We start from the raw sequence: 14,318 nt of genomic DNA on the forward strand, positions 1-14,318 counted from the left end.
TCTGAGTCATAAAAAAATATTAAAAAAAATATGAACAAATATACTTAAAGAAAAAATATACTTAATGAAAAAATATTTTAAAAAATGAATTAAAAACATATTAAAAAAATTTTAAATTTTATGAGTCATGAAAAAAAATGTAAAAAAAATCTTGAAAATCCACACTTCTCTAATAGTTATACAAAATAGTATTTAAAAATGTCCCCCTAGCCCGATCCTTAGAAAATATTTTTAAAACGTATTTTACATTACATTTCCCTTTCAACCATTGATTACTAAAAAATGTATTTGTTTTTTTTTTCTACTTCTCTTTTTCCCCTTACTTATTGCAATGTACAAACAGCTGAATTGAAAATGGATGTTTTACGTGAACGTGAAGTCAAAGATTCATTAGAAAGGCAATTAGTTGATGAACGGAAGTTAAGAGGTAAGTTCAAATACCAAAATACATTCACATAAATTAGCATATATTTGTTTGTTGCTGTGGCATCATGATAAACATAAAATAGTTGTTCCTTTAGGCCGTTAAACACAACAACATTAGGGTCAACAGCAATCGTAATTTGCAAAACCGCACGAATTAAGATTGCATTTTAAATGAAGAGCAACAACATTGTTGGCAAATACCAAAAATTGCAAATCTTCTTTGGGTAGAGGAAATAAGTGTTTCATTGTGGTTGATGGAGAGTTGGATGTGTGTGGCGGGGGGCTTAAGAGGCTAAAAGCTTCCAACACTTATTGGGTTAGTAACTGTTTTGGAAGGGCATAAGTAAATGATGTATTACAGTGACAGTAAGGTCCCCATCTCTTCAATGGATGCTGGCCAAATATTTATAAAATAATTGCCATCGAATAATTATTTTAAAATAAAAATATCTTACGCTGCCAAACAATTTTCTTTGAGTGTAAGCCACACACAAAACCATGCACTTTTCTAAACAGAGAGCAGCAAAAAGAAGAAATATTATTAGTTTTATTATTTCTGTTGTTGTTCGTTGTTTTTAACTCAATACATTTAGTCTGTCACAGTTATTCAACATTGTATTCCTTCTTCACTGAAGTGTTTATAATTCAAATTGACTCAAATAATGGCCCATAATGACACCTGATATCATCATTTGTTGTTTATGGGGATTTTGTTGTCTATGTAAGGGACGAAATGTAGAAATCGAATGCCAATACAACACAGCAACTCCTAACGAACAGAAGAGACCCTGTTGCTGGCTTTAGACAACTAAAGACGACTGTCGTCTGAGCATTGTGCTGCAATGTTGTTTGCTGGATTGTTGTGGTATTGAAAGTTTTAGATCGTAGCGACCGAATACTGTGTTATTTCTGTTTTTTTTTTTTTATTTTTTTAATGTTGTTATTCAATATCTTAAGTAGGGGAAAAGTGTCCTTTTAACCAAGAAGAAGAAGATACACCTCTGGCATACATTCAAATCAATATCTCGCAAAGATACAACAGTATTCATTTAAAAATACACATTTTCAGTTTTATAAAATTGTATGTTACAGTTGGAATGGTATTTAAGATGGTGGTATGAAAAGTTTTGGGTTTAACGATTTTTCTCAGGAAAAATATCGAAGGGACTTTCATCCACGCCTTCTCTAGAACTTTGAAAAAATATTCTTGAAAAATATTTTTTTAAAATCTACGCCCATTCTTGAGGCTTGAAAAATATTCTTAAAATATTCACTTTTCTTCTAGGGATTTAAATATTTTTTTTAAATCGACGCCTTTTCCTGTGCCTTGAAAAATATTTTAAAAAAGTGTACGTCTTGATTTGATGCTTAAAAAATTTCGTCAAAAATCCACTACTCATACAGAGGCTCAAAAAATACTATTAAACAATCCACGCATCTTGAAAAATATGTTTTTTTAATACAGATCAGAATTAAGGGCTCGAAAAATTATTTTTTAAAATCCAGTTCTCAAACAGAGGCTTTAAATTATTCATAAAAAAATCCAGGCCACAACCATAGACATAAAAATATTTATTTAAAATATCCAGGCATCATTTGGAAGCTTGAAAATATTCATTAAAAATTCGCGCCTTAATCAGAGGCTTTAAAAAATATTATTAGAAAATCCAAGCCTCATTCGGAAGCTTGAAAATATTCTTTAAAATAACCTTGCGTCAAAGGCTTAAAAAAATGTTCTCAACAAATTCAGGTCACAATTAACGTCATGAAACAAATAGTGGCTTGAAAAAATATTCTTAAAAAATTCAGCTCTCAAGCTCTTAAAAAAAATCCAGGCTTGAAAACATATTTTGAAAAAATCCACGACTTAATCAGGGGCTTGAACATTTTTTTTTTAAAAATTTAAAACCTGATTCAAAGGCGCTATAGGCTTGAAAAAATATTCTTTAAAGATCCAAGGCTCATTCAGAGGAGCGATAGACTTGAACAAATATTCTTTAAGGATCCAAGGCTCATTCAGAGGCTTGAAAATAATCTTTAAAAAATCCAAGCTTTGAAAAAATACTCTTAAAATATCTAAGGCTCATAAGAGGTTTGAAAATATTCTTTAAAAAAATCCAAGGCTCATTAGAGGTTGGAAAATATTCTTTAAAAAAATCCAAGGTTTATCAGATGTTTGAAAATATTCTTTGAAAACTCCACGCCGTAATCAAAGGCTTGATAGTGTGTTTTAAAAAATCCACGTCGTGAAAATATGCTTTAAAAAAATTCAGGCCTTAATCAGAGGCTTAAGAAAATCTTCATAGAAAATTAAAAACTTAATAAGAGCCTCAAAAAAAAAAAAAATATTCTTAAAAACTAGGCATCAACCGAAGGCTCAAAAATATTTTCAAAAAATCCACGCCTTTTTTTGCGGCTCGAAAAATGTTCCTTAAAGTCCACGCCTCCGACGAAGGCTCAAAAAATTTTCCCTTTCTGAGGCTCGAAAAATATTCTTAAAAAAATTCCACGCCCTTTCTTAGGCTCGAGAAATATTCTCAAAAAGTCCACGCCATGGCCCCAAGGTTCTTTAGTAAAATAGATTGAAAAATTGAAAAATCCACTCCACTTTTTAAAAATTCGGCCTTCTACTTGATAGCCTTGAAGATATTTTTAAAAATCCACGCCTCTTCTTGGGAGCCTTGAAAATATTTTTAAAGACCCACGCCTTATCTTGATAGCCTTGAAAATAAATTTGATAAATTCGCGCTTCTATTTGGGAGCCTTAAAAATATTTTTAAAAATCCACTACTCTTCTTGAGAGCCTTAAAGATATTTTTAAAAATCCACTACTCTTCTTGGGAGCCTTGAAAATATTTTTAAAGATCCACGTCTTATCTTGATAGCTTTGAAAACAATTTGATAAGTTTGCGCTTCTATTTGGGAGCCTTAAAGATATTTTAAAAATTCCACTACTCTTCTTGAGAGCCTTAAAGATATTTTTAAAAATCCACTACTCTTCTTGGGAGCCTTAAAAATATTGTTAAAAATCTATGCCTTTTCCTGTGAGCCTTGAAACGATTTTTAAAAATCTATGCCTTTTCCTGTGAGCCTTGAAACGATTTTTAAAAAACCACGCCTCTTCTTGAGAGCCCTGAAAATATTTTCAAAAATCCACGCCTCTTATTACACGCCACACACACATTCTTGAGGATTGAAAATAATCCTTGCCTCTTATGGAGGCTTGAAAAAATTGTTAAAAAGTCCACTCCACTTCTTGAGGCTTGAAAAAAATTGTTAAAAATTCCACGTCGCTTCTTGAGCCTAGAAAAAAAATGGATAAAATTTGCATGCCGCTTCTTGAGGCTTAAAAAATTCTTACAAATTTCACGCTACATCTTGAGGCTTGACAAATAATTCCATGCCATTTCATGGGGCTTGAAAAAATTCCAAGAACTTCTTGAGGCTTGAACAAAATTTAAAAAATTCCACGTCACTTCATGAGGATTAACAAAATTCCTGGCCTCTAATAGAGGCTTGTAAAAAATTGTTATAAATTTCAAGCCGCTTCTTGAGGCCTGAAAAAAATTGTTAAAAATTTCACGCCTCTTCCTCCTCTTCGCTACTTGAGGCTTGAAAAAAATTGTTAAGAAATCCACGCCGCTTCTGTAGGCTTGAAAAAAATTGTTAAAAATTTCACGCCGCTTCTTAAGGCTTAAAAAAAAATTGTTAAAAATTCCTCGTCGCTTCATGAGGCTTGAAAAAAAATTGTTACAAATTTCACGCCGCTTCTTGAGGCTTGAAAAAAATTGTTAAAAATTTCACGTCGCTTCTTGAAGCTTGGAAAAAAATTGTTAAAAATTTCACGACGCTTCTTGAGGCTTGAAAAAAATTGTTAAAAATTCCACGCCGCTTCTTGAGGCTTAAAAAAATCTTAAAAATTCCACGGCACTTCTTGAGGCGTGAAAAATTCTTAAAAACTCCACGACAGTTCTTGAGGCTTGAAAAATTCTTAAAAATTCCACGACAGTTCTTGAGGCTTGATAAAAATACTTTAACAAAATAATACTTAAGGCTTGACTAAATTCTTAAAAATTCCACGACAGTTCTTAAGGCTTGACCAAAAAACTTAAAAATTCCACGCCACTTCTCGAGGCTTAAAAAAATATTTTTAAAATATTTACGTCTTTTCTAGAGGCTTAATTCATAAATAATCCAGGCTTGATAAAATATATTCTTATAAAATCAACGTCTTTATAGGGGTTTGGAAAATTATTCTTAAAAAAGAGTCGCCTCGTTAGTGACTTAAAAATATTCTAAACAATCCACGTCTCAATCTGAGGCTTGAAGAAAATATGCCTCTATGAGAGTTTCGAAAAATATTCCTAAACTTTCATTCCAACCTCCATGTTTGTTATTTCGTACCATATATTGGAAGACCATGTGTGTCTTCTATCCCACCCGCTTTTCGCGCTGAATTGAATTTCAACAGAAATCAAAGAATAAATTTAATAACATTTGATTAGTTGGTAAAACTCGAATGCGATTGCATTGTTTTTTTTCTTGCAAAGAGGAAGAAACCTAAGGACGGCCAAACAAAACGCACGACATAAATGAAGGCAACCTGACCTGGAATAGATGCAATAAGTAGGAGGATATTTATGACAAAGTCAAGTAATATTACTGCCGCAAATGGAGACAACAATCCACGACAGTCAGCAGCTATACAAATGACATGGTTTGCATTCAATGATGACAATATACAATGGAAGCTTCATACCGTGCCATTCTCAGAATTTCCACAGCAAACCCATCCCATGAAAATAAAAACAACAAATGCAACAAACACAAAAAAAAAAAACAAATTACAGCTAAAATATTTATTTCCATGCAGCTACTCCTCCTTTAAAATAGAACAACAGTCATGTATTTATTTGCAGATAATTATTTGCTAAGCCTTACATTTCTTCATTCGCAAACTCATGGCAAAAAATTGACATCTGTAACGCATTGTGATTCTAATGGTTCAAATAGCAAATCAAAAAACATACACGGGCGCGCGCCTCCTAGCCATTCATTCTATGCCGGGCTCCAGTTGAGTGATTATGCCAATTGAGGTGTGTCATTTGATATTATTATACAGACCTCCATAACCGTATCATTGAAGCAAAACTTTTTTCCATTGATGCGACGACGCATCATTCAAATCGTATGGGATTGTTTGTGTTGTTGTTGTTGTTGGTAACACACTTAGGCAGTTATCAAAGATTAGTTTTGTGTATTTTGATGTTATTTCCTCTCGATTCGATTTAGTTGGAATTCTTCTCAGCTCAACTGAGTTTTCTAAGGAAATCCTTTAATGGTGAGTCGTTATTAACAGATTTATCTATGATTTGTATGACAGTTTACAAGGAAACCATGGGAAAAATAAAATGGCAAAGATTGTTTTGTTTGAGATAGGATTTGTTTAAATGAATCGTTTAATCTTAAAAAAAAAGATTATCGTATTTTGGCAATAATTGAAAATGACGTGTGAACTTTTTTGGGTTAATCAATAGTTTTGAGAAAAATATTCTTACATAACCACTTAAAAATATACATAGTCTAAAAACCCACGCCTCTTGGAGAGGTTTGAAAAATATTTTACAAAAACACTAGCCTCTTGTTAGTTTTAAAAATATATTCTTAAAAATCCGTACCCCAACTCTTCCAGAGGCGTAAAAAATATTCTAAAGAAATCTATACCTGTATTTTAGAGGCTTGAAAAAATATTCTTAAAGAATTCACACCTCTCTTAGAGGCTTGCAAAAATATCCTTAAAAAGAGAGGGTTGCAAAATATTCTAAAAAAAAATCTACACATTTTTTAGAGGCCTGAAAAAAGAAGAAAATCCAGGATTCTTTTAGAGGCTTGAAAAAATATTCTTAACAAATCCACGCCTCTTTTAGAGGCTTGTAAAAATATTCCTAAAAATCCACTCCTATTTTAGATGCTTGAGGTTCTAAAAAATCCAAGAATTTTTTAGAGGCTTGAAAAAATATTCCCAAAAAATGCACGCCTCTTTTAGAGGCTTGAAAAAAAATATTCTTTTAGTGGCTTTAAAAAATATTCTTACAAAATCCACGTCTCTTTTAGTGGCTTGACAAAATATTCTTAAAAATCCAAAAATCTTTTAGAGGCTTGAAAAACATTCTTAAAAAATCCACAAATCTTTTAGAGGCTTAAAAAATATTTTAAAAAATCCATGCCTCTTTTAGTGGCTTAAAAAATATTAAAAAAAAATTCACTCCTATTTTAGCGGCTTGAAAAATATTCTTAAAAAATTCACAAATCCTTTAGAGGCTTGAAAAATATTCTTAAAAAATGCATGCCTCTTTTAGTGGCTTGAAACATATTTTAAAAAATCCACTCCTATTTTAGCGGCTTGAAAAATATTCCTAAAAAATTCATGCCTCTTTTAGTGGCTTGAAAATATTTTAAAAAATCCATTCCTATTTTAGCGGATTGAAAAATATTCTTAAAAAATTCACAAATCTTTTAAAGGCTTGAAAAAAAATTCTTAAAAAATCCACGCCTCTTTTAGAGGTTTAAAAAATATTTTAAAAAATCCACGCCTATTTTAGCGGCTTAAAAAATATTTTAAAAAATCCACGCCTCTTTTAGCGGCTTGAAAAATATTCTTAAAAAATCCACGCCTATTTTAGGGGATTGAGAAATATTCTTAAAAAATGCCTGCCTTTTTTAGAGGCTTGAAAAAAATTCTTAAAAAATACACGGCTCTTTTAGTGGCTTGAAAAATATTCTTAAAAATCCACGCCTCTTTTAGAGGCTTGAAAAATATTCTTAAAAAATCCACGCCTATTTTAGGAGCTTGAAAAATATTCTTAAAAAATGCCTGCCTTTTTTAGAGGCTTGAAAAAAATTCTTAAAAAATCCACGGCTCTTTTAGTGGCTTGAAAAATATTCTTAAAAAATCCATGACTCTATAAGAGGCTTAAAAAATATTTTTAAAAAATCCAAGCCTCTTTCAATGGCTTGAAAAATGTCCATAAAAAATCCTCGCCTCTATAAGAGGCTTGAAAAATATTTTTAAAAAATCCAAGTCTCTTTCAATGGCTTGAAAAGAATATCCTTAAAAAATCCACGCCTTTTTTTGAGTCTTGAAAAATATTCTTAAAAAATCCACGTCTCTTTCAGTGGTTCGAAATAATATTCTTAAAATATCCACGCCTATTTTGGAGGCTTGGAAAAATCTTCTTAAAAAATCCACGCATACTTTAGAGTCTTGAAAAATATTCTTAAAAAATTCGCGCCACTTTTAGAAGCTTGAAAAATAGTCTTAAAAAAATTCGCGCCAATTTTAGAAGCTTGAAAAATATTCCTAAAAAAATCCACGCCTCTTTTTTTGAGGCTTGAAAAATATTCTTAAAATATCCACGCCACTTTTAGAGCGTCAGCGCTTAATTGGGGAACGCTTTTTAAACTCAATTTTCTTGCATATCATCTGTCTTTATGCAGTTTTTTCTCTCACATCATTCTAATCGTAAAAATCTTTAATTAATTGATACAAGTCCCTTAAAAATATTAAATATAACGGTTCATTCATGTCACATTCCATATGTAAAAAAATAAAACAGACGGACTAACTTTGGCCACACACATTAAAAGACATTTACATCAGCTCTGCTATCTAAAGAGACAAAAAATTATGAAGACCAAAAATCTAAACACACATTTTTATCGATTACTTCAGAAATATGATCGATTGTCTTGGGTGATTGACGAACAACAAACATGCATTCTATCTTTCGTTTTCTTTTTGTTTTTAAAGAGAGTTTGCCCCCATCTTTTGAATAAAGTATCGAATTGCATTCAACATAAATTCTGTTCTTCATATCATTTCAGTTTTATATCAAAAACGTTATAGACGTGAACGTAAATTGCGCATTCGTTATCAACAGCAAGTGGAGGGCGGTAAACGTAAATCGCCCAATGCCACAAATGCCAACAACAGTAATAACGCAAATAGCAATGCCAGCGGAGGAGCTAATAATAGCAACAACAGCAATAACAACAACAACATAAGCAACATAAATAACAACAATTCTGCAACAGTGGTGGAACGATCATCGGCATCATTAAATGAGGATGTCCGTTCCATAGATTCAGCCTCAATGCACAGCAAACACAGTGGCAGTATAACCGACTTAACCCGTAAATCGGAACAAGGTAAGTGAAAAAGGTTTTCGTTTTCTTGTTTTGCTATCTTTGCTTTATGTTTGTAGTTGTTGTTATTAGGCCATACGCCTAAAGAGCTTAGCTTTATTTCAAACCTTTGGCTTTGACCAAACTAAGTACGCCACCTAATGCGTGTTTAATGTTTTTTATTTTATTTCTCTCTGTAAAAAAACCTTCTGTTTTAACCAACACAGCGTCCTCTGTTTCTTCTTCTTGTTCTTCTACTTTCCCTTTACCCTCATAGATCAGGATGGCAAACAAAGTGAAAAGTCTGATAAATCATCATCATCCTCTTTAAATTCCCACAACAACAACAACACCAACAATAATTTACATCACACAGCCGATAACAGCAATGATAGCCGTATTCAGCAGCAGAATCAGCAACAACAACAACAGCCATCATCACAACACCTGAGGCCTCTATCGGCTGAAAGTCCCAGTTTTAAACGTGAACCTCATTCAGATCATGAATCACGTAGTGCCGAAGATATGCCACCTCACTCCCAACTACGTCATTTACATCATGTAGCCGCCGCCGCTGCCGTCGCAGCTGCATCTGCCGGCGATAGTGATCGTCATTCTTCATCGGAACGTGTGGATGATTTGGATGAACGCCGTTCAGTAGATCGCGATAGTAATCGTCCACCCTCATCTCATGCTGCAGAAAATAGTTTAGCTGTGGCGGCCGCCGCTGCAGCAGCCGCAGCTGCCAATGGCGGCAAAGGCCAATGGAATTATCCCGGTATTGATTTAATGGCTACCGGTGCATTTTGGCAAAATTATTCGGGTAAGTAGAGGAAGTTTTGTATTGTCTACTTGGTAGTGTCATGAAATCGGATTGAGGTCTAAACAGCTGTTATTAATGTGATTTGGCCTAAAAGTATGCTACAAAATATTGCATTGGGTTCATGGGTGATTAGATTTTAAATTTTAAAATGTGTGCTTTGCAAAATACTGAAATGAGAGATCTGGAGACCTTTTCTCTATCTCAAAAGACGACATAACAATCGACTGAAATGAGATATCCTCTCAGATAAGAAGATATTCAAGTCATTTACAAGAAGACCTCCTTCAGGTCATCTATAAGAAGAATTCCAGTCTTTGGTTGTTCAATTGAATGACCTTTCGGTCTTCTATTGGAAGACCTTTTGCGATTCTTTGAGAATATCTTAGGGTCTTAAATGACACTAACTTCGTGTTTTCTATGACAAGATCTACCGGTCTTCCATGTGAAGACCTTCTGGTCTGGTCTTGCCTCTTTAAGAGGCAAGAAAAATGTTAAAAAAACCACGCCTCTCTGAAAGGCATCAGAAATGTTTTAAGAGGCAAGAAAAATGTTTTTAAAAAATCCACGCCTCTTTAGAGACAAGAAAATGTTTTTTTAAATCTTGAAGAGGCTAGAACATTTTTTTAAACCCACAAGAACAATATTTAAAAAAAAAATCCAAAAATCCAAAAATCAAAAATGTTTTAAGAGGCAAGAAAAATGTTTTTAAAAAATCCACGCCTCTCTGAAAGGCACCAAAAATGTTTTAAGAGGCAAGAAAAATGTTTTTAAAAAATCCACGCCTCTCTGAAAGGCATCAAAAATGTTTTAAGAGACAAGAAAAATGTTTTTAAAAAATCCACGCCTCTCTGAAAGGCATCAAAAATGTTTTAAGAGGCAAGAAAAATGTTTTTAAAAAATCCACGCCTCTCTGAAAGGCATCAAAAATGTTTTAAGAGGCAAGAAAAATGTTTTTAAAAAATCCACGCCTCTTTTAGAGGCATCAAAAATGTTTTAAGAGACAAGAAAAATGTTTTAAAAGAATCCACGCCTCTTTTAGAGGCATCAAAAATGTTTAAAAAGGCAAGAAAAATATTTTTAAAACCCCACGCCCCTTTAAGAGGCAAAAAAAAAATGTTTTTAAAAAACCCACGCCTCTTTAGGAGGCAAGAAAAATGTTTAAAAAAAACATCCTCTTTAGGAGGCAAGAAAATTGATTTTAAAAACCCACGCCTCTTTAAGAGGCAAGAAGAATGTTTTAAAAAAACCACGCTTCTTTTAGAGGCAAGACAAATTGTTTTTAAAAAATCCACGCAACTTTAAGAGGCAAGAAAATGTTTTTTAAAAAACACGAATTTTTTAGCGGCAAGACAAATGTTTTTAAAAAACCCACGCTTCTTTTAGAGGCAAGAAAAATGTTTTTAAAAAATCCACGCAACTTTAAGAGGCAAGAAAATGTTTTTTTTGAAAAAAACACGAATTTTTTAGCGGCAAGACAAATGTTTTTAAAAAACCCACGCTTCTTTTAGAGGCAAGAAAAATGTTTTTAAAAAATCCACGCAACTTTAAGAGGCAAGAAAATGTTTTTTAAAAAAACACGAATTTTTTAGAAGCAAGAAATTGTTTTTTTTTTAATATACGCCTCTTTTAGAGGCATAAAAATGTTTTCTAAAAAACCACGCCTCCTTTTAAAGGCATAAAAATGTTTTTTTTTTTTTTTTTTTTTTTAATCCACGCCTCTTTTAGAGGTATAAAAATGTTTTTTTAAAAAATCCACGCCTCCTTTTAAAGGCATAAAAATGTTTTTTTTTTTAATCCACGCCTCCTTTTAAAGGCATAAAAATGTTTTTTTTTTTTAATCCACGCCTCTTTTAGAGGTATAAAAATGTTTTTTAAAAAATCCACGCCTCCTTTTAAAGGCATAAAATGTTTTTTTTTTTTTTAAATCCACGCCTCCTTTTAAAGGCATAAAAATGTTTTTTTTTTTTTAAAATCCACGCCTCCTTTTAAAGGCATAAAAATGTTTTTTAAAAAATCCACGCCTCCTTTTAAAGGCATAAAAATGTTTTTTTTTTTTTAAAATCCACGCCTCCTTTTAAAGGCATAAAAATGTTTTTTAAAAAATCCACGCCTCCTTTTAAAGGCATAAAAATGTTTTTTAAAAAATCCACGCCTCCTTTTAAAGGCATAAAAATGTTTTTTAAAAAATCCACGCCTCCTTTTAAAGGCATAAAAATGTTTTTTAAAAAATCCACGCCTCCTTTTAAAGGCATAAAAATGTTTTTTAAAAAATCCACGCCTCCTTTTAAAGGCATAAAAATATTTTTTAAAAAATCCACGCCTCCTTTTAAAGGCATAAAAATGTTTTTTTAAAAAATCCACGCCTCCTTTTAAAGGCATAAAAATGTTTTTTAAAAAATCCACGCCTCTTTTAGAGGCATAAAAATGTTTTTTTTTTTTTAAATCCACGCCTCCTTTTAAAGGCATAAAAATGTTTTTTAAAAAATCCACGCCTCTTTTAGAGGCATAAAAATGTTTTTTTTTTTTTAAATCCACGCCTCCTTTTAGAGGCATAAAAATGTTTTTTAAAAAATCCACGCCTCCTTTTAGAGGCATAAAAATGTTTTTTAAAAAATCCACGCCTCCTTTTAGAGGCATAAAAATGTTTTTTTTTTTTTAAATCCACGCCTCCTTTTAGAGGCATAAAAATGTTTTTTTTTTTTTTTAAATCCACGCCTCCTTTTAGAGGCATAAAAATGTTTTTTAAAAAATCCACGCCTCCTTTTAGAGGCATAAAAATGTTTTTTAAAAAATCCACGCCTCCTTTTAGAGGCATAAAAATGTTTTTTAAAAAATCCACGCCTCCTTTTAGAGGCATAAAAATGTTTTTTAAAAAATCCACGCCTCCTTTTAGAGGCATAAAAATGTTTTTTAAAAAATCCACGCCTCTTTTAGAGGCATAAAAATGTTTTTTTTTTTTTTAAATCCACGCCTCCTTTTAGAGGCATAAAAATGTTTTTTAAAAAATCCACGCCTCTTTTAGAGGCATAAAAATGTTTTTTTTTTTTAAATCCACGCCTCCTTTTAGAGGCATAAAAATGTTTTTTTTTTTTAAATCCACGCCTACTTTTAGAGGCATAAAAATGTTTTTTAAAAAATCCACGCCTCCTTTTAGAGGCATAAAAATGTTTTTTTTTTAAATCCACGCCTCCTTTTAGAGGCATAAAAATGTTTTTTAAAAAATCCACGCCTCTTTTAGAGGCATAAAAATGTTTTTTTTTTTTAAATCCACGCCTCCTTTTAGAGGCATAAAAATGTTTTTTTAAAAATCCACGCCTCCTTTTAGAGGCATAAAAATGTTTTTTAAAAAATCCACGCCTCCTTTTAGAGGCATAAAAATGTTTTTTAAAAAATCCACGCCTCTTTTAGAGGCATAAAAATGTTTTTTTAAAAAATCCACGCCTCCTTTTAGAGGCATAAAAATGTTTTTTAAAAAATCCACGCCTCTTTTAGAGGCATAAAAATGTTTTTTAAAAAATCCACGCCTCTGTTAGAGGCATAAAAATGTTTTTTAAAAAATCCACGCCTCTTTTAGAGACATAAAAATGTTTTTTTAAAAAATGCACGCCTCTTTTAGAGGCATAAAAATGTTTTTTAAAAAATCCACGCCTATATTAGAGGCAAGAAAATGTTTTTAAAAAATCCAAGCATCTTTTAGAGGAAAGAGAATGTTTTTTAAAAAATCCACGCCTCTTTTAGATACATAAACATGTTTTTTTTTTAAAAATCCACGCCTCTTTTAGAGACATAAAAATGTTTTTTTAAAAAATCCACGCCTTTTTAGAGGCATGAAGAAAGTTTTTAAAAAACAACAAAAATATTTTTAAAGAATCCACGGCTCTTTTAGGGCTTGAAAAATATTCTTAAAAAATCCACACCTTTTTAGAGGCATGAACAAATTTTTAAAAAGCAACAAAAATATTTTTAAAGAGTCCACGGCTCTTTTAGGGCTTGAAAAATATTCTTAAAAAATCCACGCCTCTTTTAGAGGCAAGAAAACTGTTCCTAAAAACCGAAGCCTCTTTTAGAAGTTTAAAAAAATATTCTTAAAAAATCCACGCCTCTTTTAAAACTGTTCTTAAAAACCGAAGCCTCTTTCAGAAGTTTAAAAAAATATTCTTAAAAACCGAAGCCTCTTTCAGAAGTTTAAAAAAATATTCTTAAAAAATCCACGCCTGTTTTAGAGGCAAGAAAACTGTTCTTAAAAACTGAAGCCTCCTTCAATTTCCATTGTCTCTAATATTTTCTCTTTTTCTTTTTGTTTTTCTTTACAGAATCTCTGGCCCAAGAGATCGAATTGGAACGTAAGACCCGTTCAGCCGGCGCAGATCGTGATGTAAAAAGTCCCTTGGCCGAAAGGCAAGCAGCTGCTGCCTATTATAAAAATTCGGTTCTATTTGGTGGAGCAAATTGAAGAGGTTAAATCCCAGCATGGGAATGAATATTAATGCTCAAATACAAAATTCCGACGGCACTGCAAAAACTGAATAAAAACAACAAAATTTAGGTAAAAAGAAGACATTTTTTCACATTATAATAGACAAGAAGTAAAAAAAACAACAATGATCTCAGAGTGCAATCTGAATGTAGAAGAAAATAGAAAACAATGAAAACAAAGTGGTGAAATGTTTAAAGAGGTGTTGGGAATACTTAAGATGAGGTTCCAGTAGAAGGTCTCGCTTACGTCTCATGACCTACATATGTATATACATTTTGAAAATCCCTATTATAAATTATTGAAGATGACTAGAGAACAGGGTTTTAACTGAGATTGGAATACATTTTTTTAGGAATATTTATAGGCATCTCATCACTGGTGGCAAAAAAAAAAAAAAATAATAGAGAT

At 31.9% G+C, this 14,318-nt stretch overlaps 1 protein-coding gene across 19 annotated transcripts in view; it reads left to right on the forward strand.

The window, feature by feature from the left end:
* The window catches only part of dac (dachshund family transcription factor), an 82,140-nt gene extending 68,166 nt beyond the window's left edge, over positions 1 to 13,974 (forward strand). For 15 of the 19 annotated variants that reach the window (XM_073970177.1, XM_073970184.1, XM_073970187.1 and 12 more), the window contains 4 exons: positions 344 to 427; positions 8,311 to 8,634; positions 8,888 to 9,433; positions 13,747 to 13,974. In XM_073970177.1, coding sequence (XP_073826278.1) covers positions 344 to 427; positions 8,311 to 8,634; positions 8,888 to 9,433; positions 13,747 to 13,886 — 1,094 coding nt within the window. In that variant the 3' untranslated portion in view covers positions 13,887 to 13,974. Of the gene's footprint in view, positions 1 to 343; positions 428 to 8,310; positions 8,635 to 8,837; positions 9,434 to 13,746 lie in introns of all 19 variants that reach the window. The other 4 variants (XR_012410525.1, XR_012410524.1, XR_012410523.1 and 1 more) reach the window with 1 other exon arrangement.
* Positions 13,975 to 14,318: the final 344 nt, after the last annotated feature.

The sequence above is a fragment of the Musca autumnalis genome, unplaced genomic scaffold, assembly GCF_047663935.1.
Source record: "Musca autumnalis isolate F117 unplaced genomic scaffold, ASM4766393v1 scaffold_2, whole genome shotgun sequence".
NCBI lineage: Eukaryota > Metazoa > Arthropoda > Insecta > Diptera > Muscidae > Musca > Musca autumnalis.